At 39.9% G+C, this 23,242-nt stretch overlaps 1 protein-coding gene across 2 annotated transcripts in view; it reads right to left on the bottom strand.

Moving 5' to 3' along the window:
* The window catches only part of kctd1 (potassium channel tetramerization domain containing 1), a 45,991-nt gene that overhangs the window by 18,846 nt on the left and 3,903 nt on the right, over positions 1-23,242 (bottom strand). Inside the window, exon 1 of one of the 2 annotated variants that reach the window (XM_015353845.2) lies at positions 5,514-7,144. The exons of the other annotated variant lie outside the window; for it this stretch is intronic. Coding sequence (XP_015209331.1) covers positions 5,514-7,058 — 1,545 coding nt within the window. The 5' untranslated portion in view covers positions 7,059-7,144. Of the gene's footprint in view, positions 1-5,513; positions 7,145-23,242 lie in introns of those variants that run through there. 2 annotated transcript variants of the gene reach the window in all.

Raw genomic sequence — 23,242 nt, 5'->3', positions numbered from 1 at the left:
TCTGTTGTCTAACAGTTGAGTGTTAAGTTAGAATGTTATACTATACATATATATATGTTTATTTAAAATACTTTAAAACACATTTTGCATTTAAGTGGATAATGAGACACAATCGAAGACATTCAAACCACATATCCAATAGAATAGTTGTTATAAAACTCATTCATTCATCCATTTTCAGAGATCTCATCTTTAGAGAGCTGCAACAAGAGGCGCGAAATAGGTACCTTTGCAAGGGAAACAGAGTAAAAAAACCATGAAAACTAAACAGGAAGAAAACAGGAGAGGCCATACACTCACAGTCAGGTTTTGAAGACACTCATCTAGAACACTAAAACTAAGAGCATATGAAATTCATGGACATTTTGCATTCCATTTACTCCATTAAATGTTGACCATAAGCATCACATGATTCTACATTAACAACGCTAAAGTCTTTATGAGATTATGACGAGGAAATTAATACTTTGTCTTTAAATGTAACCGTAATCATACAGTTTAATTAAAGGCCTTAGAGTTTCAAGGTGTCAGCCTGTTTTGAGGGCTGTTTGTAGTATTAAATGGGAGCCACGGTCCCAATTTCTCAGACCGGTTATTAAATATCAATAACAAAGTGAATTATGTGATACCGTCATTTACTTTAGCACAAAATTGCAAACTAAGTAAAGTACTATATAGTTTTATAAAGGCAAGAGATTGCGTGAATTGTGACATGATCCAGCCCTTTCCGCTTGCTGGTCACTGTAATGACTGATGTACTGTGATGTATGAGCAAGAAAGTACAGGCTGTGCAGCAGACACTTCACCACAGAAATGTTCCAATGTGATCTGTGTGCAGAAATAAGTAAATAGCATTTGTTGGCCAAAGCATCTCAAAATCGAGAGCAATATTTCTATTGGATTAAAAGAGATGTATTCACAAGCCTGCCTGATTACGATGTCATAGGTAAGTTTGCTTGCCGTGTTCTGAATCTCAATAGATGGCGTGATGCATACCTGGAAATCCTGCGTATTTTGCGATGTAAACTGGAGGTTTCACACATTACAATGTATATTTATTTTACTTTCATTGCACTCATCGATGCCGATTCTTTCTAACCCAGAAACACAAAAATTGCACTGCAGTTCCGATTTAAACAATTTTTCACCAGCAGTTTGGTCCATACAGTATGTTAAAAATATAACAAAAAGGCAATCAGGTTACTATTATAACTTGAAAGGAAGGCCTAAAACAAGGTCATGGTTTTGGGCATAAAAGCAGTGAAGTGCTATATGCTGTAAGGAATTGCTGTATGGGGGTGTGAGTCTAAAGCAATTTTGAGGGCTGATGAAACCTGCAAAGACTGAACATAGTTGATGCAGCAGTTCCAAAGATGGCGTCCCCACTTTCACAGGAACCTCTCTACTGCGATAGTTAAATTGTATTCTCACACAAGGAAGTGTGGAGTTAACTGACCAAGCAATTTGTGCTGGGGATCATCATGCCGTACAAACAAATCCTATGATGCCGTAGTGGAACTGCATGGTCACTACAATGACATCACGTTTAAAGTCCAGATTTGGAACAAGAGCAGCGAGTGGTGAGGCCAGCCTTAGGGAGCTCTGCGTGTGTAAAGTGCCCCCCTAATTCGAATGGGGCATCAGTTTTTCTCAAGATGTAGGCTGCAAAGGAACAGGTAAAGGTTTATTCCATGCTGAAGGAAAAAGAAAAGAGATACAACGTTTCAGCTGTGGAGCCTTCTTCAGGTGCTTTCACCATGGAGTAAACCTTTACCTGGTCCTTGGCATCCCTTCTTCCCTCCCTTCTCTACCTGATCTGCAGTGGGGCTGCACTTCAGTGCGTCTCCTCCTCAGATGCGAAGTGCCGGGCTCTCCTTCGGCAAGAAGAGCGCTATGTGAATACGCCGTGATATCAAACATTCGCTGCAAGCTAATTAGCTGTGTTTCTCAAAAATAATTACGACCCATAACTGTTTCACATTTCAGTCCAATTGATGCAGCGGTTCATAAGATGTCATCTCGGTTGACGCAGGAGCCCAGTTTTTGTCACTAATTTAAATGGCTTATCTGTTCCAGGCAGGACGTCTTCAATTACGAGCAGTTCCAAAATTGAGCAGAAAAAAAAGTCCTTACTTCCTGTACAGGGACCCACTAGGAAAAATTATAATTCCTTCCAATCGCTACAGTCTTCTACCATTTCAGAAAGACTTACCGTATGACTTAAAAGTTTAGACTAAGCTTTCTCATTAGAGGAACAGCAAGAATTAGCATAAAAGCACACCATGATGCACGTCTAGCAGGATACTGTTCGCCAACATCCCATACTATAGTGTGCTTTAACGACAGCAGTTACATTTAACAACTTTTTGTGTATATGTGGTTGAATGCTAAATTCCAACTCAGCACTTGAACAACGCTGACGCACAGGGCCCACATTTATCACGGCAGATGCTCTTTACAGTATGCTTCCACCCTGAGCAGCTACCACAGAACTCTTATATGTGTGCTACATTCATCTTCTACATTCCACTAACCTAAATATGTCAAAAGCTTTTCTCAAATCTGTAAAATGTAAAAGAACAAAAATGAACAATGAGTTTCACAAACATCAGTAAGCAAACAGTTCCCTGAATCTTTCCCATACTTTAGTAGACCTATGATAGTTTATTTCATATACTACTTAAAGGGCTACTGATCACTACAGATAAACCATGTTAAGGTATATAGACAAACGTTTTTTTTAATGGAATGGAATTTAAATTAAGGAATCTTAATGTCCTAGTAACTCCTAATGAAAAAGAGTGTGTACAATTTTGGTCACCATGCAACACAAAAGATATTGCTTCTCTGGCATCAATCCAGAGAAGACAAGCCAGATACATTCCCTGGTTTAAAAGGAATGTCCTACTCTGACTGACTCAAACCACTGTGACTCGGTCTTGAACAGACACAATTACAAGGCAGCCTGATTCAAGCATTCAAAATCCCCAAAGGCACTGACAAATTTAACCCAGTGGACGTTTTTAGAATCAACAGTGAAACACAAACCAGAGAACAAAAAATGAAACTGAAGTGCATTCAAAACTAAGAACATGAGGCACTTTAGTACACAAAGAGTTGTAGGAGTCTGAAACAAGGTCATTATACTGTAGCCGATACCCTGACATCTTTTAAGAAACAGTTAGGCAAGATCTTTAGATCAATTATATACCAGCCAACAACTGAGCTATTGCTCAGTATTTAACAATTATGAAATATAATAACAGTTACATTTCCTAATGTCCGATCAAGTTATACAGTCAGGATGCTCATATCAAGGAGTGCTGCTGTATTCCCCAAAGTGACAATTCAACACCCCCCGGAACACACTCTCTCTCTTTCAAAATAAATGCAGAGATGCAACAGCATCCTAAGAGCTTTTGAAACACATCAAGTAAAAAGCGGCAGAGAAGTACAGATTGGGAGAAGGCTAATTTATCCCTTCCAACACAGTGAGGACTATCATCAACTGGAACGTGCATCATCCCACCCAGACACTATCCACAACGGGTCAGCCTCTCAAAAACAGCTGGGCAAACAGTAACCATTAAGGGTTATACTCTGAAGCCAACAGTGTCTCTGAAAGACTGTTTTAGGAACTACTGTAGTGTGCTTTTAAGACAGTAGTTACATTTACTGTAACACTGTTTTTGCGTGTAAAGTTTCCTAATCGCTGTGGGGAAGACACAAATTAGGGACCAAATGGTGCATTTTAAAAGTATTGTCTACATGTTCAAAAATACAGGTCTGTATTGTAACACTAATCATGATTATAACCAGGAGAAACCTTTACACTGCTTTACTTGTAAGAATTGTAAAAATGAGAGGAGGCAACTAGGCCATCGAGCTCTGTCTGGGTGACACGCTGTGCAGCCACTGAACACCAGCAGCCCTGTGACAAGTCAGGGAGTGATGGGAGAAATCAGCTTTAACTTACCATATGAATGATGGGAGTATTCAGGTCGAACAGACCTTATATCACCCCTAGTCTTTCGAAGAGTGCCATGGGATGTTTATTAATCAAGCAGTCAGTTTAAAGTCTACCAGCAGTGAAACCAGAATTGGGATGATTAACTTCCCAAACCAATACGCTGTGATACATTTTAACAATGTGAACCAGCTAAAACAGTATAGGAGTGATACAGTATGGTTCCGTTTAGAATGTAAATATACACACGTGCACACGCGTTAAAACACAACAAATTATATTGGCTTCAGTACGTTTTTTTGCACCTTTATTGCCTCCCAGTAAATATATATAATGTACAAAGAAAGTAACCAATATATTTTACAACTATTGTCTAAAAATCCTAGTCTAATGCCTGTATATATACACATGCGCACCCGCTCTTCGGCAGCTCGGCTATGCCAACACAGCCTGAAGCAAAGCAAGGACTCCCAGTGTCAAGCAAGCTTCTACAGCATCAGTCGGGTCATGAGCCCAACCTCCCACACAAGTTCAAAAACTGTGACACTGAGCAAACCAAGGCCTCTGACTGAAGACACTGAAGTACAAGCAGATGCATGAAAAGTCATGCCCAGATATGGTTTGAGCTACTGCAGTGGTATTATGCTCCCTTTCTGCCCAGTCAGGTGGCCTGGGTCTGGTGTGCAGGACTCCAGAGTGAAACAACTTGCAAACACAGCAGCAAGTTTTGATAAGTGATTATATCCCAAAAATAAAACATATATTTTACTTAAACAGTAAGTTATTTTCACCTCTGGACCTGTTAATATACCCCGGAAGTGGTGTAGTGCAGTTAAAATATTCATCCTCCAATTGCTATAGCTCACAGCTGGATTGATCCATTGCAAAACGTGCCTGCTCTCTCTTAATTTACAACACACCCACATAATACTGCAATAACAATATTTGGTGCTGCACAGTAATTATACACAGATCCAGAACGACGGAAAAGCGAACAGAATTAAGTACATGGCGTCAATCAATAAACGCTTTAAACAGATCACTGCCTCAATGTGTTGTTAACCACTTTATCAACCTGCCGGAACTTGTCAAAAAGTTACCGTCATTGAATATTCCCAGTAACTGCACGTTTTACGAGACTGCAAAGTACAGAATGCAAACTCAGGAGGCAGAATAAAATGGACCTTGTTTCCAGTGAAATCAGAAGCATCGCTTTATGTAAAAAAGTCTATACAACTTCTTCTGTAATGTCATTATATACTGTATATAAAAACCATTGCAATAACTTAAAAATGGGAATCGTTAATTTAAAGAAATATATATTTTACATTGTTGAGAAGGACTGGACTTAATATGCACGTAAGATAAATGCAACCAGAACTTACTTTAGTTTAAAAGTAAAGTCCACAAGCTCCAAAGACGAGTTCTGTCAATGTAAAAGTGTAACAAAACTTGCCAAACTTTTTTTTGTTGCCGTTTCTGTGCTTCGGTGTTTTTTTTGTGCTTTCGTTACGCCGTACCACGAAAGAGACTGAATCGCTGTTACCTGCGCGGGCAGTACAATCGCTGGCGAGGGGGCGGCTACCTGCCCGTTCAACTCGGGCGCAGCGATGGGCGGCGGGTCTGCGCTCACGGCGATCAGGACCGGGGAGTCGCCGAGCTCCGCTGACCGCACGCACAGCTTTTTAGGGGAAGACCGTCCAGTCCCTTCCGCGGGGTAGATCGGCCGCGGTCGTTTGCTGGAGTTCGGGGGTTTACTTTCGATGCAGTCTTCGACCTGATGCATAAAGGGCACAACCAGTTGGAAGTGATGCTGGGCGACGTGGACCGTTTCCGGAGCGATGTGGCGAGGCGCTAACTTTGACCCGATGCCCGCTATGCTGTTCAGAGTTGCGACAGAGACGGCCCCGATGCAGTGGTTGGTGTAGGTCTTGGACAGCTTGGCAGCCCTGGACAGCATCTGCATTCGGGTGCCCAGCAAGTTTTTACCGATCGCTTTGTTTTCGTACCAGGTCATGTCGCCCTCGCTGCAGTGATCCCTGGGTCTCTGAAAAAACGCCTTACACAGCGGATTCCTTTTGGAGATGTATTTCACAAAACTGGCGTACGGGCAGAACTCCGTGCCCGTTTCATACATGCGGGGCAGGTTGTCCTCGTCGGTGTCTGTCCTTTTTTTGCTCCAGGAAGCGGACCGGGACTTGTGGTACGGCCCCAGCGCCTTGAAGTAGATAAACTTTCTCCCATCTTCGTCGATCGCCAGCCCGAAGGAGTCCTCCTCCAGCTCTCGCTGGTTCTCCCTCCCCCTTGTGCAGAAATACATGCAGGTCTCGAACCAGACTTTGTTGAGCAAGCCGAAAGGCGTGTTTGTGTTGAACACGCTGGAAGTGTACAGTTTTCTCAGGTCGGCCCGGGTGATGGCTTGTTTCTGCACGACGGGACCTGCACCTTGTTCCTCCAACTTTCTGATCACAGCTGCCAGCGTCAGGTTGGCACTGCGCAGCTCCGGGTCCTTGGTCAGATCTAAAGTGCGACAGTAAGGCGGCTCATTCAGGTACCTGTTCAGCGAGCTCCTAATGCTGATGAGAGAGGACTTGCTGTACAGCTGCCCACTTTTTGAGCGCGCCTCTGCATAGAAAGACCTGAGCACCTTGCACAGCGCCTCCTTGTCCATGGTCTCAAAGTCGGGACTTTGGGATTTCTCGCTCAGGTATTCCCGGAATATCCTGACCGCATACCTGGTGGCTAAGCGAGTGTTCTCGCTCAGCCTGGACCGGTCCGAGCGCTGCAAGTCCCCCTCCAGGTCCGAGTCCAGCACGGCGATGTGAAAGGGATCTGCCTCCGAGTCCAGCTCGCTGCCCTGGTCCGTACTCCGCATAAGGACCGTTTCCCTTTCAACCGCGGAGCAACTCTCGCTCCCCGCCTCCCACTCCAGGCTGATATCCTGGTCATACTCATCCTCCTCCTCCCCCGTTATCTGTATTTCTTGAATCTCATCCTCCTCCTCGTCGCTCCTCTCCAGGTAGCACATCTGCTCATTTTCAGCCCCCTCTGTGTCGGTATAGCAATCTCCGCTGCCAGGCATTCTCGCCATATTGCAGTCTCTCTGTCAGTCCTCGGGCAGGGCGCATGCGCTATATTGGACCGCAGCGCTAAGAGCCTTTGTATTTAGTGACCTTCAGCTACAGGCAGACAGCCTCTTAAAGGTGCAGGGACCGCTCGCTCCCAAAAGAAGTGTTTTTTTTTTCCAAAAACTGACTTCAGAGGTGGGCTTCAGTAACAATATTGCATCCCGTAATGTCACTAGAAAGTTTGGGGGGTTGGGAGTGAACAATGAACATTTCACATAAGCTTTAATGACAAATGCATTGATAGGCTCGTTTAAAATGCACCCAGTCTCATTTATTAATAATTTAATGTTAAATGTTAATGTTAATGTATTAAATAGTTGCCTTAAAATTATGCGTACAGAAAAAAAAACATCTTTCATTATTCGAAATTGACACATTAACTTCAATTGGCTTAAATTAGCCTGGCAGGGGTCTAACAGAACAACCTTAAGCCTATGTGATTTCATCTAATCTACGCAGTTTACAATAACCTTTATTCCACGATCTTGGCAAAACGCTGCGTGAAAATGTAAAATATAAGGTTAACAATGAGATCTTGTTCGAGATATTACTTCTTTGTTTTCCTGCAAGTACTACAAAGTTTTACAAAGTACCTCTCTAAGTAATCAAAAAAGGTCGAATGTTTATTAAACGAGCCATTACTGCCCTGTACCCTAGTACTTAACCTGTATTTCATATTTTAATACTAACCTCTTGATAAATAAATAATTATGTAACGCAGTTTCATGTTTTAGCTAAATTCAACGTGACGCCACACGACGCACCTGCTGAAAAAGTAGCACTCTCTTGAATTTAATAGGAAATACAGTGAAAGTCGCAAAAGTCCTAAAGCTCTCCGACTTTTGTTAGATACTCGCCTTCATGAATACTTGACAAAGACATCCAGTCATTATAAGGACGTAGTACACGTCATATGATTCCCCAAATGCTAAATGCTCTTGAGCTACGTGCCATGTTAACAAGTCTTTTGCAAGTATCAGAAGCACTATTGCCCTGGAGATGTGCCCAAGTTCAACATTAACTGTGACCGCACAACATTCGGATGTACTGGCATTGCAACGAGAGACCAGCTGTACAGGATATGATCCACACCACCACACCGGCAACTGATCATTAGATCCAGTTTTCATTTTCGGCTTGGTCAAATATAAATCATCTATAAACTTCTTACTTAAAGTAGCTGTCAAATTGTGTAGCTGGCAAAATATTTTTTTTTCCTGTGGTTATAAATCAATACCACTTTAGGGACAGGCTCCAGTGATTGTAGGTCTAAAGTAAGACAAAGTTATGCATTGCATTTCCAGTATTGTTTGTTCAGATTTCCCAGAAATGCTTTCAGGTCTAGGGAAATATTTTTTCCCCAATTAATACCTACAGGACTGTACAGTTCTGCAGTTAGCAGTGAAAATCATGCTCCATAAAAAAGCAAAATCATCTGGTCACCAGTTCAGCTAGAAAACTCCTACAGATAGGTCAACAGGAAACATTATGAAGAGCTGGTAAATATGAAACCTTTGAAGCACAACTTCCCCATTACAAAATAAAAAAAATGTAGACATTGATTGCGTTATCAGTAATACAGCAGGCAGCAAAAAGGCACAGTGGCCAGCATTGTTGCTTCACAGTACTGGGGCCCTGGGCTCAGTCCCTGGGGCTCTAACTGGGTGGAGATTGTGTGTTTTCTCTGCGTTTGTGTGGATTTCCTCATGCAGTCCAAAGACATACTGGCTTCTGGGAACACTGGCCCTAGTGCGAGTGTGTGCGTGTCAGGTGAAGGACTGGCGTCCCATCCAGGGTGTACCCTGCCTTGCTCCCATCGCTCCCCGGAAGAGTCTCCAGCTCCCCTGCGACTGAACTGAATGAAGAGGTCAGAAAATAGACGGATTACTTAATCTATACCCTATAAGACACATGCTTAACCAAAAAGTGTTTTCAACATCTTGCAGTGAGTCAATACAGAGCTACTGCTCACTGTGTTTGGTGGAGAAGGGTATTTCTGTGGAGCTTAATTTCAAGGACAGTGGAGATCTAGATAAAAATGCTGTTCTCTTTTATTTAAATTTGTCAAGCAGCCTCAAATAAAAAATAATTCCTTGGATTTATAAAAGTCTTTTAAATCCAAAGGCTCTTGCGAGTGCTTTACAAATAGGGGGTGGATCACTTTTTCCACCACTGAAGTCAGTCATGGGGGAGCCGGAACTATCCCAGCAGGGTTCCGGCACAGGGCAGGATACACCCTGGATGGGATGCCAGTCCATCACAGGGCACACAAACAGATACACACATGTTCATACTGTGGTATATGGTATCATTCATACTTTTAGTTTCCTGAAAACTATTCCAGTTTTCCCAGAACTCACTTAACATACCAGTAGGTCTTTGGACTGTGGCAGGAACCCCCCACAAACACGACAAGAACAGACAAATGCCACGCAGATAACAGCCCAGGCCCTGGAATTGAACCCAGGGCTCCAGTGCTGCGAGACAGCAATGCTGTCCACTCCAACACTGTGCAGCCCCCTGCCAATGTCATTTGATTATGTCTCATATAAGTCTGCCTTGAAACTGAATGGTTTACAGAATATTTTTGACCATTCTCCAAAGAATGTGTCTAGTAAATGGTGTTCACAGAAGATCACAATATTAAAAGTTGAGCACAATACCTCTGCAATGTTTAACAATGGCGTACAGTATTACTATTTAATGTGAACATGTTTTTGTTGTTTGTCAGGCTGAGGTGTGGTCAATTTAAATAACGACTGAAGTCACAGCAGACGCATACTAGACTTCATTAGAGTGCACTCAAGCAGCCTGTCTGAAACTGGCTGCAATTGTCCACCACAGTGTGAGCTCTGCAATATTATAAAAAAAACACACCTAAAGAGCACTTTTCCAGAATACTTGTAAATGACGCATCTAAAAATGGAATGCTTGGCTGAAATGTACAAATAGCATCTGCCTAACTCTTACAAAAGTAAATTATACAGATTATTAACATATTTTATGTATTGTTCAAAATACTCTAGAAAATCCATTTTATTTACTGTATACTGGTATTTGTGGCCATACTTTCATTTTAGTAGGAACTGTAATCGTATGATAATACTACATGTAAAGATTTATAATAAACATGATACAGTACCTTGTTGGAATATTCATGTTTTTTTCAATAATATCTTTATCTTTAAATAAATATGGGTTTATCAGTATATCAGTTAATATCTCATATAAACTATATTTATTGTGAGTTCACAGAAAAAGAATACAGTACGTCCTCATAAATAATATTTAAAACTATTGACAGCTCCTCAGTCTTCTGACCAAATACAGACATACTGTATGCTTACGGCTGTAGGATATATTCACTTCTGGTGCTGTACTGTTGACTTGCAAATAAGAGTAAACAACACAGTTTACCAAAATGGTTGTGTGCAATATAAGTGGTCTGCGCACATTTTACCAAATCATATTTTCTTAAAAATATATTAGAAACTCATCAAAAGATTTATATGGCATCATATGAATTTCATTTTAGTATCATAAATCTAAGTGTTCTGCCTTCAACCAACAAAGCGCAGAATATGTCCCTTGGGTATGTGTGACCTCAATTGAACAATACATTCCTCCACTGGCTATCTTTATCATTGCACACAAATGCCTCCCAGACTCCCGGTCTATAGGACTCTGAGCCTAATGACTTTCATCTTAAAGGATATTGCATTTAAAATTGAAATTTTTAAAAGATTAACTTAAAATAACATCCACCCAGATTCAGTATGCTTATGGAGGTGAATATCTTGTGACACATTTTTATGTGTAACATTCATGTATAGCCTGAAGAGAAGGCGAGAAGCTCATAACACAAACAGTATGAGTTAAACCTTTGGCATAAAATGTAATGAGGGATTCATTTAAAAAATACAGACTCTGTTTAAACTGTAGATTAGAACCTAATTGCCACAGACTCTTTCTTGGGGTTCTTCTTTGGAAGGTGTGTTTATTAAGAACAAAGTATTTTGTAGTCACACCTAATGTGTATAACTCACTTCGATTATCTACAGTATTATGTGTGCATAGGAAAATACTAATTTTTAAAAACTGGAATAACATTTCTGAATTAGTGGATTGTGCTCAGATACTGGTATGTACGCCCAATCAATGTCATTCTCAGGAACACAGGGAGATGAGGATCTCATAGGCATGAGGTTGTTTGCAAGTGACCTTTCATACATCATTGTGTCACACGTCATTAAGTGCGCACAAAAGTAAAAACACCTGTGTTTTGGGCAAGTTTTAACCTGGCCATAGCTCAGTGATTTTTAGTTCTGCGTGTTTATGAAGAGAAGGCATCCCAACATAAATAAACTTTGACAAAAGACTGACCATCTGAAGAGTGCTGATGAACCAGCACAGAATGGCCAAGTGAGGCAGGGGAGATCTGGAGAGACTGGTAATAACACACAGGCAGAGATGTTGTAGAGGGTCTGGTATTGCACAGATATTCTGCATAAAGAGGATTAACTGTTCTGAACCGGCTTTATAGTCCACCTCTCTCACTCTTGGTATTATGGTAAACATCTTTGAAAGATGCACAGTAGAACAGATCTGCCTTTCTGGTATTCTCTGGTGTTTGTTCATCCAGGTCAGCGTGTTCTTAATGCAAAACCGGAACTGAGATGCTTGATGGACATTCAGCACTCAACTGACTAACTTGAGTGGTCTTAATTGCACAGAGAAAACCAGGCATGTTGTTGTAAAATGCCAACAATAATGACGGTTGACAGTGAAACTGACAGTTAAATGATAATGAAATTATCAAGTGTGCAGGGTGAGTTTGTTCTGAAACTCTCAGAGCAGGACGTGCATAAGACTCTGAGCAGGGTGAAAATCCATAAGGCTGCAGGGCCTGATGGGATACCACCTCGCATCCTGAGGACATGTGCAGCCCAGCTGACCACAGTGTTTACGGACATCTTTAACTCCTCCCTGTCACAGTCCATGGTCCCCACCTGCTTTAAAAAAAACACTATTGTTCCAACCCCCAAAAAGACAAAAGTGACATGCCTGAATGATTACTGCCCAGTAGCATTAACATCTCTGGCGATGAAATGCCTGGAGAAGCTGGTGTTGTCACACATCAACTCCTCCATCACAGAGTCCCTGGACCCCTTGCAGTTCGCCTACCAGAACAACAGATCAGTGGATGATGCTGTCTCCCTGGCTCTGCATACAGCCTTGGAACACCTGGACACTAAGAACTCGTATGTGAAAATGCTGTTTGTGGACTACAGTTCAGCATTCAATTCCATCATACCCAGTCAACTGGTGACAAAGCTCAGGGGATTAGGTCTGTGCAACTCTGTCTGCAACTGGCTGCTAGACTTTCTTATCGAGAGACCACAGGTGGTGCAGATAGGCAATAAAACATCAACACCACTCACCCTGAGCACTGGAACCCCACAAGGCTGCTGTCTGAGTCCAAGGTTGTACTCCCTATTTACTCACGACTGCACAGCAAGACACAGCAACAACCGCATCATTAAGTTTGCAGATGACACCACTATAATAGGACTGATCATTGATGATGACGAGTCCACTTACAGGGATGAAGTTGTACAGCTGCTTAGGTGGTGTCATAGCAATAACCTGGACTGGAACATAAAGAAAACGAAAGAGCTAATAGTGGACTTTCGGAGACACAGGCCATACACTCACAGCCCACTCAGTATTGATGGAACAGAAGACCAGCTTTAGGTTTTTGGGAATTCACATCTCTAAAGATCTAACCTGGACTGTGAACACTGACTCTATCATGAAGAAGGCTCAGCAGTGCCTTTATTTCTTGAGGTGCCTCAAGCGATCGGGGATGCCAATACATGTGTTGGTGAACTTCTACCGCTCCACCATCGAGAGCGTCCTCACCAACGGGATCACCGTGTGGTATGGCAACACCTCTTCGCGAGAAAGAAAGGCACTGCAGAGAATGGTCAATATGGCCCAGAAGATCATCGGCTGTGGTCTCACCGAGATTAAACAGCTCTATGAGGACTGCTGCCGTGGTAGAATTCTGGCCATCACAGAGGACAGTCACCACCCTGGGCATGAGCTCTTCACCCCACTGCCCTCAGGCAAGAGATATAAGAGCATACGGACACTTACCGCTAGATTCTTCAATAGCTTCTATCCACAAGCAGTGAGACTGGCGAACACATTAAGCCACCCACCTTGGACCACACCTACACCATCACCATCTACCTCTTTATGATTTCTTATCTATTACACATCTCCAGTCATTGTTTACACGTCTGTATTGTTTGCATTCAAACTGTCTACATGTTTACTTGCACATTGTCTATTGTTTGTTTGTACATTGTCTTGATGCACTGTTTGCACTTTTTTTTAGCATTTTTACACTTGTTTTACAATCGAGAGACTTTCTGTAAGTAAGAATTCCATTGTACCAGTACTGGTTACATATGGCAATAAAGTTAAAGTTCAAGTTTTGAAATTGTGTCGTTCTTTAATATCAGACATAAAATGTGTGTTTTGCATTTAAAAGTAGAATGTCTGCGTATTCTCTCACAGTGACATTAGTTATATTGCAAGCAGAGTTAAACCAATGATTGCAAAACATTCAAAGAACATCCCTTAATATTTTAAAATATCATACACTTTCTTGACTAAACACAAAAAACTCCATATACAATACATTTATTATTTTCGGGAGTAAAACTGTTGTATCGGGAGTTACATACCAAGATTGACATTAAATTTATGATATAGAAATAGTACCATTAAAGTCTGTAGGGAACAATACCCCAAACGTCAAATAGCAATTTAAGTTTCATAAAATGCTTTATATCATTAAATAAATATTACAAATGATGAAAAGAAAAGAAACAAATGAGGCCACCTGGCCCAAAAAGCCCATTTGGTAATTATAAGAAAGTAGTTAAATTAAGATTCAAGAATCTCATTGAAAGAAGCCAGGGTATTGGCTAGGTAGCTTGTTCCAGACTCCCACAACCCTTTGGGTAAAGAAGGGCCTCCTGTTCTTGGTTTTAAAAACAATTTTAATTTGTGGTTGGTATTTATAAATTATTTAAATTATTTTTCATTTGCTTTTATTATTCTCATGAAAATTCCTGCACTTGTGTGCAGTTAATATCATCTGCCAGGTGTTTAACCTGTCCTCAATTTTATCCGTCTTTGAATTTTAACTTACTTCTGATCTGACCCAGATGTTTTTTAATTCAATTTGCTTCTTCTACAGTCTTTGCTAATCCTCCTAATTTGGTATCATCTTCAAACTTGACTAGTTCAATCACTGTACTGGAATCTTGTTTATTGATAAAAATTAAAAAGAGCAGTGTACCTAGTACAGATCCATGCTGTATTCCACTAATTGAATACCTACTGCCTGCAATTTGACAATTAATTGTTTAGGAGTAACTTTATCAGACGCCCTCTTAAAATGTAAATCATATGCCCTGGTTGACTGTTGTTGCTTTGCTTGTTCAAAGAGCTCTAACAGTTTGGTTAGGAAAGACTTAACTTTCCTAAATCAAGTTTACTATTTCCTGTTATTTATTTATGTGCTTTGCATATTATTTGCACATGCTCAAAACTGTATAAATATTGATATAATATGACTGGAAAAACGAACTAATTTTAAAATGCATGTCTAGTCTCATGTATCTGCATTGCATGTGGAGTTCACAGATGCATTAACCTCTTCAACAGAGCTTTGAGACACCAAGAATCATTAATTGCATTGAGTACGTTTTGACATTGGAAGTAAATTGGAGTTGCATCTGGTACACATTGCAGTGCAGCTTATCTTTGGTGTTCTGAGGAAGTTCCCAGATGTTGAGGCTAATTTCCTCAAGCCACAATAATAAGCTCTGTATTTTGCACCATTAACTCAGCTGGCAAGCCAGGATGACAAGCTGCCAAAAACTGGAGCTTCTCAGTTGATTTCTTCTTAACAACCATCCCTATACACTCAAGCAAGAGGCCGAGCTGCTTTTTGTGTATTAATGTTATACTAAAACAGAAGGAAGTGTTCATCCTTCCATTATTGGTAACCTTTTGAATTTTACTCACAGATTGTCATTAGAAATAACTATACAACTATAATCAATGAGCTTTGTTTTCACTCTTTTATTTGTGTTTCGCTTTATTTTCAGATACAAAGTAAGCATAAACTGTCCTCGATATTACTGACCGTATATATCCAATAATGGCTAACAAAAGCACAGATGGGATATATTTATAAGAACACAAAAATGCATTAATCTAAGAATGCGCTTTCCTTAAATACTTATGTAGAAAGTTTCTAGCCAGCAAGAGAATATTGCAGCCAGGAATTTTGTTAATGATTTCTCTCAACACTTTGCATCTGGTGTTTCTTTTACAGATGTGGAAAACATCAGGATTTGATTTAGGCTGTGTTTTCACAAAGTAACCCTCTTTTCTGAAGAACTGTGTTTAAGCATGGCGTTATGTTTTTATATCTTAAACCGACACTGCACAACCTCCCAGCACCCCGCAATGGAGAAATTCCATCTCATTTGCTTTTGGTGCTATACATCTCTCACAAAACTATTGTTCTATTATTGTATTCAGGGCACCATCAAAAGAGAAAAAAAGCGGTGAGTAAAAACAGAAGTATCAGTACTGAGCTTTGTGGCTCACTGGGCCAGAGGTTTCTATAGCATTAAGCAGAGAGAGCATATGCCCCTGACAAGTGCGATCCTGATTTTGGTGGGTAACACTCATTTATAAAGCATGTCGGACTGCAGCAATAAAAGGTGAAGCACCTTGCTTAAGGAGAAAACAGCCATTCCTGTAGTTGACTTTGAGGATCATATTTTAAGCCAGAGCAAATCTTAAGATAAATGACGAAAATCAACCACAAAGATGCATGTGCATATTTAACTAAACGCAACGCTTTTAGATGAGGTTTGTTGAAGAATAGATTTGTCGTATTAAGAAGAGTTCCATGTTCCGCAGATTTTTGTGTTAGGACGCGCAGTCATAGATTATTTTAAAATGAAATTATGTAAAACGCAAACTTTCAATCTTTAAGAGGAATTTCCCAAATCCAGGACTAGTATACAGGAATGTTTTGAAAGGTAGAAATAAAAAAAAGAATAAATGCAAATATCTCTTGCACATTATGAAGATATCATTATTCTAAATGTATGATCCAGAGCTTTAATACTGAATTTACATGTAAAAAGGAAAGAAATGCACATATACAGTACAAGTATGCAAACGGATTAAAACAGAGGCCTTTGTTTCCTTAAATGAGCTTTGAGGCACATCCTCCAAGAAGATTACATACATAAAATATAACCAAAATCTCTCTGACAATTTTAATGAAATAAAAAAAACTGCTGGCCTTCATTTTGCATTTTTCGTTTGCAATACCAGTTTCACACCTAGATACTCAATTAGCAATTAGTTGTCCTTTTGAGTAGAGACCTTTGCAGTAATGTCTGATCCTTGCCTGATTTGTATGCAGTTTGTGCAAGTAGTGATAAGAGAAGGCAGAATAAATGTATAGTTTTAAATTTAATTTTATAATCATTTGCAAGCCAGAAGCCCTGCAGCGATTGAAGGAAAATAAAATGCCTGCTCTTCAAAAGATCTACATAGCACACATGGCAAAGTGTGTAGGATTGTGCTTTGTGAATGCAGGTAATTTGTTCCCTGACTAATCTCAAGAGATAGATATAAGTTCTGAAACCACTTATACAAGAAACATGTACTATGTCAAAATTGACTATCCTCGCTAGATTGCTTATCGCCAGAACATGAGCATCCTGGGGAAATTAACACAAAAGGTGTGATTGCTTAAGCTGTTCTGAAGGCTCAGCAACACCTTGAAAGAAAATGGAAGAATGCTGCAAAGCTCTGCATCTTATTTTTCTTTAGCTGTGTGCCAACAACAGCTTTTTGTCATTAAAATATTTCCGAAATATGTCAGAAATATTTCCAAGACTAGAGAGATTTTTAAATCTAGGAAAGAGAAACTTCAAAATGAGGAGATGACAGTTCTGCCATTGATGCCCTACTTGTCATACATAAGCCTCATGGAGTATGGGCTGGGATGACATCTAGGGCTCGGAGACCAGTGGACAAGCACACACTTGTCCAGGCTCTCTGAGAAGAATGCAACAAGACAGCTTCTGCAAACTTGTGCAAAGTAAGAGCTGTAGAACAATGGCCAAATAAGCTGCTAGCCTGTGATCATCACAGTAAACCCCCATCGATCAGCCCGATGATGATGACAAGTGTTAATCAGCATAATGGGTTTTACCTGTCTCACACTTATTTGATAAAATACCATTGCACCTGCTTCAGAAGAAGCCTCATTCTCCTGATACTGTATCTGTGGATTGGTTGTAGACATAAGTGATAACATGCTTTTAAAGATCAATATATGGGTTTTCCACCTAGACTGACACAGCTTTTCCAAGGTTCTCACAATATTTTCTCAACTTGGAGACTGTAATACAAGTTAAATATAGAAGATGCATCATTTGATGCATTTAAAATAGATAATTTAGTCATTCAAAGCCCACAATGGACAAAAATGTGAATATACACTTGATCAACTTGAAGCAGGCTGAAGAACACAGCACATTATCAGTGCTGACCTGAGAGAGCAAGCATGATTCTGAAGTCACAGGTATTTATAAATACTGCTGTAAATTATGCTTATCCTGCTAATCTCCTTCAGAGCATGATGTACTGTATTATTTTTCTATTGTATCGAATCTAAAATATTACTGTGTTCCTCAAGACAAATACTAATGTTAACGCAACCCTTAAAGACTGTTTTCATAAAAACATGTAAATACTTCAAAGTTAGTGTAAAGAATTCATCTTCCTGCCTGCGTCACTGAATGCATTCAAGTTAAAATTCAGACTGTATACTGAAATGCATTAAAATGAAACCAAGAGCATTTGTAGCATGCTGAATACCTCTCAGTTCTCCTATTGCAGCAACGGTAAATGATATTCACCATAAACTACCACTACCTTTCTGTCACTAATATGGTGGAATAAAACAAAAAATGCACTAACACTGTGTGTTACTAGTAACATTACTGAAGTGTACTGTAACTGAATGACCATGTTACCACTTACAACATTGGATCACATTACAATAGTGCTGGGCATCTGTTTTTTGCTAAAAATAATAGTGCAGGACATTTGATCTAAACGGATGCTCATCTATTCAGAGTGAGCATAGATTTTTTTCAATAGTTTCACACAGCACCTTTTCACTTGCGAGGTGGAGGCCACACTTTATGTAAGCATGGCCGTAAAACTGAAGCACAAGTGTAACGTTTACCAGACACAGAGCGCTTCCACGGTTTCATGAAAGCTTAATAAGATACATCAGTTTTTTATCCATAGAAAGTTGCTGGCTGATTGTAAAAGATGATTAAAGCAGTTTTGCATTTGAAGTATTTTTTTAGACCCTGCTGCAGTGAATTAGGGTAATCTTGTGCATGTGTTCAAACTGCCTCCTGTAAAGATGAAACTGCATTAACTTCTTTCAGCAGCACACTGTGCTACGATTCAGCTTACACAATACTAACTCTAAATGGAGCTTCATGTGGGAATGACAAGCAAAAAAAATAGTTTCAGGTAAAACCATGCAAAAGTAAAATTTTTCAAGGGAAACAACTAACAGATCAACTTTTAACTTGCTTCTTGAAACTTTGATTCCAATGCGATTATGTGCTTCTGTGAGTTTATGTGAAACAAATACAAATCTTAATATAAGACAGTTTTAGTTCTAAGTTATATGTTGTTTATTAATAATCTGTTGTTGAAAAAACCTTGAAAATATTTCAAGCACGACTTTAAGTTGTTTGCCAAACGACAATTCAGGTGCAGTTGTCTAACAATCTCTGCATTAGAATGACCTTCAATGAGCCGTGTTATTTTTTAAAAAAACAGACAAAAGACATTTAAACACACTGATATTGTGCATAACTGCATAGAACAGAAAAGGAATACTGCCATATTTTTCATATCTGACCCACTACTACTCCATTATAACAACCTCGTTACCTCAAGAGAAAGGTTGCCAGAAGTCAAAAGCGTGACCAGTTACTAATCCTGATATTATAACTGGTACTAACAGATACTCAGGAACACATTTGCCATCTCAGCCACAGGGCAGCACCTCACCATCATATTGGAGCATTGCTCAAGTCCAGAGGGATGTGTGCCACCAGCACAGCACAGCAGCACCCAGATCTCCCTTGGAGGTCTCCTATCTGAGTACTGGCCAGACCCAAACTCGCATCTTTTCTGAAACGTGATGAGATCAGGCTACTAGGCAGTTATGCTGTCATTCCATGCCTGTCCATCTGTCCCTGAACTTCCGATTTCGGTGTTCGGTGATGACTCAGTAATACTGACTCCCAAGAGGTTTTGACAAAAAGCAGGAACACAGATACAAAGCTGTTATTTCACAGTATTTTCATCAATACAGAACTGAGAGGATATTGATGGTCAGTAAAGATCGTGTCCATGATTAGGCAAGAATCTATTTGTGTCCTAATTGTCACGTAGACCTTTTGCTTAAGACAAAAGAAGGATGTGCCCATAAATGTTCAAGCTTCTATGGACAGAACATTAGAGGTTTGCTAATGAGAGGCGGCCATCTGGCCCATCTAGTATGTTTGGTTCTTAGTAGCTACAGTAATTGATCTAAGGATCTAGAAAGATGTGATGTGATCAGCTTCAACAACATGGCTGGGTAGCTTGTTTCATATTCTCCACAAAGCTTTGTGTATTAAACATACTTTCCCTAACTTTCCATTTGTTCTATGATTTGGATTATAATGAAGAAAGTGAAGCGGTCCATTGGGTTAACTTCATCAAGGAAGTTTTAAATACCCAAATGTGTTTCCCATGTATTCAAAGCATTCAGTTCAAAGCTAAACCGACTTCATACCATTAGTCTATCAGTTTTTGATTTTTTTTTTACCCTGGGAATGTATTGTACCTCACTGCTCTTTTTAAAACTGATTCCAAAGCAGCAGAATCTTTTTTGTATGGTAACTGAACACAGTGTTCTAAAGGAGATCTTAAAGCAGCACATTTTACAATTTATTTCAACATCTCTCTTATTTTCATGTCTTATTGTTTCTCATGTCTAGAAGACATAAATGTTGTGTAAACTCAACATGTGAATTTGCTATATAACTGTAGTTTATAAAGAATAAAATGGAATAATTTTCTGTACAGTAGGTTTTATATTTATTTCCCTGGGTTTAAGGATGCATTGTAAAAATAAAAACTGAAGTTTACCTAAAACTCATCCTAACAAAACTGAATAATGCACTCCAGCTGTCAACCTCAATTCAAAGTAAATCAAACATATCAACATAGTGGAACACCTTGTACAAACCTATAGAAATACAAGAAATTAGTACAAGAGAAACCATCTAAATTGGCTGCCATAATCCACTTGCAATAGATACGGTATGGTTGTCTAATGGGTCATTCAAAGACAAATAATGACATTATGACATTAAACATGACAAAGATTCTTATTTTTCAAAAGAAAATAAATGAATTTAAAATTCTACCTTGATTAAACCCAAGGGCATGGGTACTCCATATGAATGGGAAGAATAAGAATCACTGGTAAAGTAGCAAAAAAAAAATCAAAAGCGTAAGAGTTAATCTCTTTGGAAGAACTAGAATTGCAATTCACAGAGCTGTTTCTGCCGGTAGACAAACCTCTAATGAAGGCTGTCCTCTTACCAGATGATTTAGAATACCAGCATTCCCAAACTTTCATTAGATACTCAAATCAAGCAGTTAATGCACTCACTGGTGAAGGAGCTGTGAGTGCCAAGAGACTGAAAACCTGGCCTATTCAATATTCAGAGAGGTATGCAGCCAAAATCATTAGTTAGTTTCTGCGTGCTGTTGCTCTAAGAGAAGATAGCTGTAGGTGGTCAAACAAAATGAAATACAGCAGCCCATCCAAACAATCCACATAAGACCACATTGCCAAATGCATTCACTCCATTTGACCACATCACTCCAAATACCAAAGAATCATACCATCTGAAATATAGACACCTAGCACAAAGAGTATGAAAAACGCAAAAAATAGGTTGTTGATTCTCAGAAAAGCTACAAGTGAGAAACACATCAAGGACCCAGCGTCCACAGCAGTAGACCGGAGCAGAGTGGATGGCATCATCCACACAGTACAAGGGCAGGTCACAACCCAGTTACTGCTGTCTGTGTTGGAAAAACAGCACACGTTTCATGTGAAACAAATTCCAAGACCACTGGGAAACAAACCTCACAGCAGGACCAGATCAGTAGTCTCCTCAGCAATCCTTTCTGTTCAATGCAAAAGCAGACAACAGTAATTGTTAATCCATCAGGACAACAATGGACACTTCAGCTTTCTTGGTTTCTATCGCAAAGACAACCTGTACAGGTTACACTCATACCCCGGTATAAGTAAGTTCACTAATCTTAACTTTGAATTTCGAAACTGACTGATGTTTCCAACAAACTGACAGCTGTGTGTTTCTGCATGGGCGACAGGCATTGTGGTTAAGGACGATGTGAGGAAGCAGTGCTTTGTTGAAGATCGCAGCGAAAGCTTGTGCACTCATTTTCAAAGTGTTTTTGTTTGTTTTGTAGTTGCTGTTCATTATGGACCCTAAGGAAGAGAAAAAGATTCTTTAGCGCAATAGTCGACAATAGCATCTACATCGTTCTAGCCGATTGCTTGGATAGCAATCTATAATGAAGAATGAAAAATGTAAATATGATGTAATTAATTTTTTTACAGCTATAGTTGGCTACTTTGAGGAGACCTGTGCTGTTCACTACGCTTGCTATCATGTCTGTATGGTATTATATGGTTAGAGTGGTTTTTGGGGTGAACTTGTCTTCGCTTCAGAACAGGGTGGAATTTTCCTCATAAGAAATAATGGAAATTCACAAACAAATCAAATGCATTTAAACCAATGGAGGTGGTCAGAATTTAAAAAAAAAATCTAACTGAGGAGAGGAAGTACTTCTTTGCAGAATGCCGAAAATGCTTGGATTCTGTCAATGGATCCGAAGCGTTTCCTTGGATCAATTAGATACCAACTACCAGTCTTGGTAGCTTGGCCAAGTTTCTTATGTCTTATACTTGAGCAATAATTGACAGGACATGGCCCGGAAGGTCATTACACAAGCCCAGACTGTCACATCACATCCATTCTAGTAATCGTTCTGAACTAGGCTTAAGCAGGAGAAATATCATAATGACTAACTGTGGAAGGTTGGCCTAGAAGGGAAACCTATGGTTCTGGGAGAAAACTATGGTTCTGTGGCAACAACACCTCCCAAGGAGCAGGAGGAACAGTACATACTGTGGCTTTTTTGTATGAGAATGGGAATTTAATGCTCTGCCATGGCAAGGAAAGGACCTTGTAAATGCTGTTAAAAAAGGATGACCAAGCACTGAACCAGAGATAATGGAGTCTGGAAGAGCTCCCTTCCATTCCTGGAACAAGAGGAGTATTGGAACAACTATAATAATCTTAGAGGGGATTAATACTGGGGATTCATAAAATTTAGAGAAGGGGCTTGTTGAATAAAATTAATTTATGATCACATGAAGTCTACGGGCAACAATGATGGAAGTTGCTACTAAGCTGAACTTAAAGCATTAGTATTAACAAATAAAAGGCAGTCAATAAGGAGGACCAGAAATGTAAGACCTACTATGATGGAGAAGGAAATACTGTCTATCCTGAGTCACATTATCTACTCACAGCTAACACAGAAGAAACATAAAGCATGTGGGGTGAACCAGACACAGGTTGCCTGAGGAACCAACAGAGAGCCGTAAGCATGGAGTGGATGAGAGTAGAGAGCCACACCACATAAGAACATCAATCCCTTGGAATAACAAAGCCGAAGGACCACAAGAAATGCAACCACAGGTCATCAAAAATGCCACATAAATTCAGGTGTTGGGGATCTGTGAGTTGCATGCTGTGAATGTGAATGAAGTTTTGAAAAGCAAGTGGTGACACAACCTTAACCACTCAACTTCTGCCAAGCAGAGGACAGCAGAGGTGGCAGA

The sequence above is a fragment of the Lepisosteus oculatus genome, chromosome 6 (assembly GCF_040954835.1).
Source record: "Lepisosteus oculatus isolate fLepOcu1 chromosome 6, fLepOcu1.hap2, whole genome shotgun sequence".
Taxonomy (NCBI): Eukaryota; Metazoa; Chordata; class Actinopteri; order Semionotiformes; family Lepisosteidae; genus Lepisosteus; species Lepisosteus oculatus.
The sequence above is the reverse complement of the archived record's forward strand: the minus strand, read 5'-3'. Positions and strand labels throughout refer to the sequence as shown.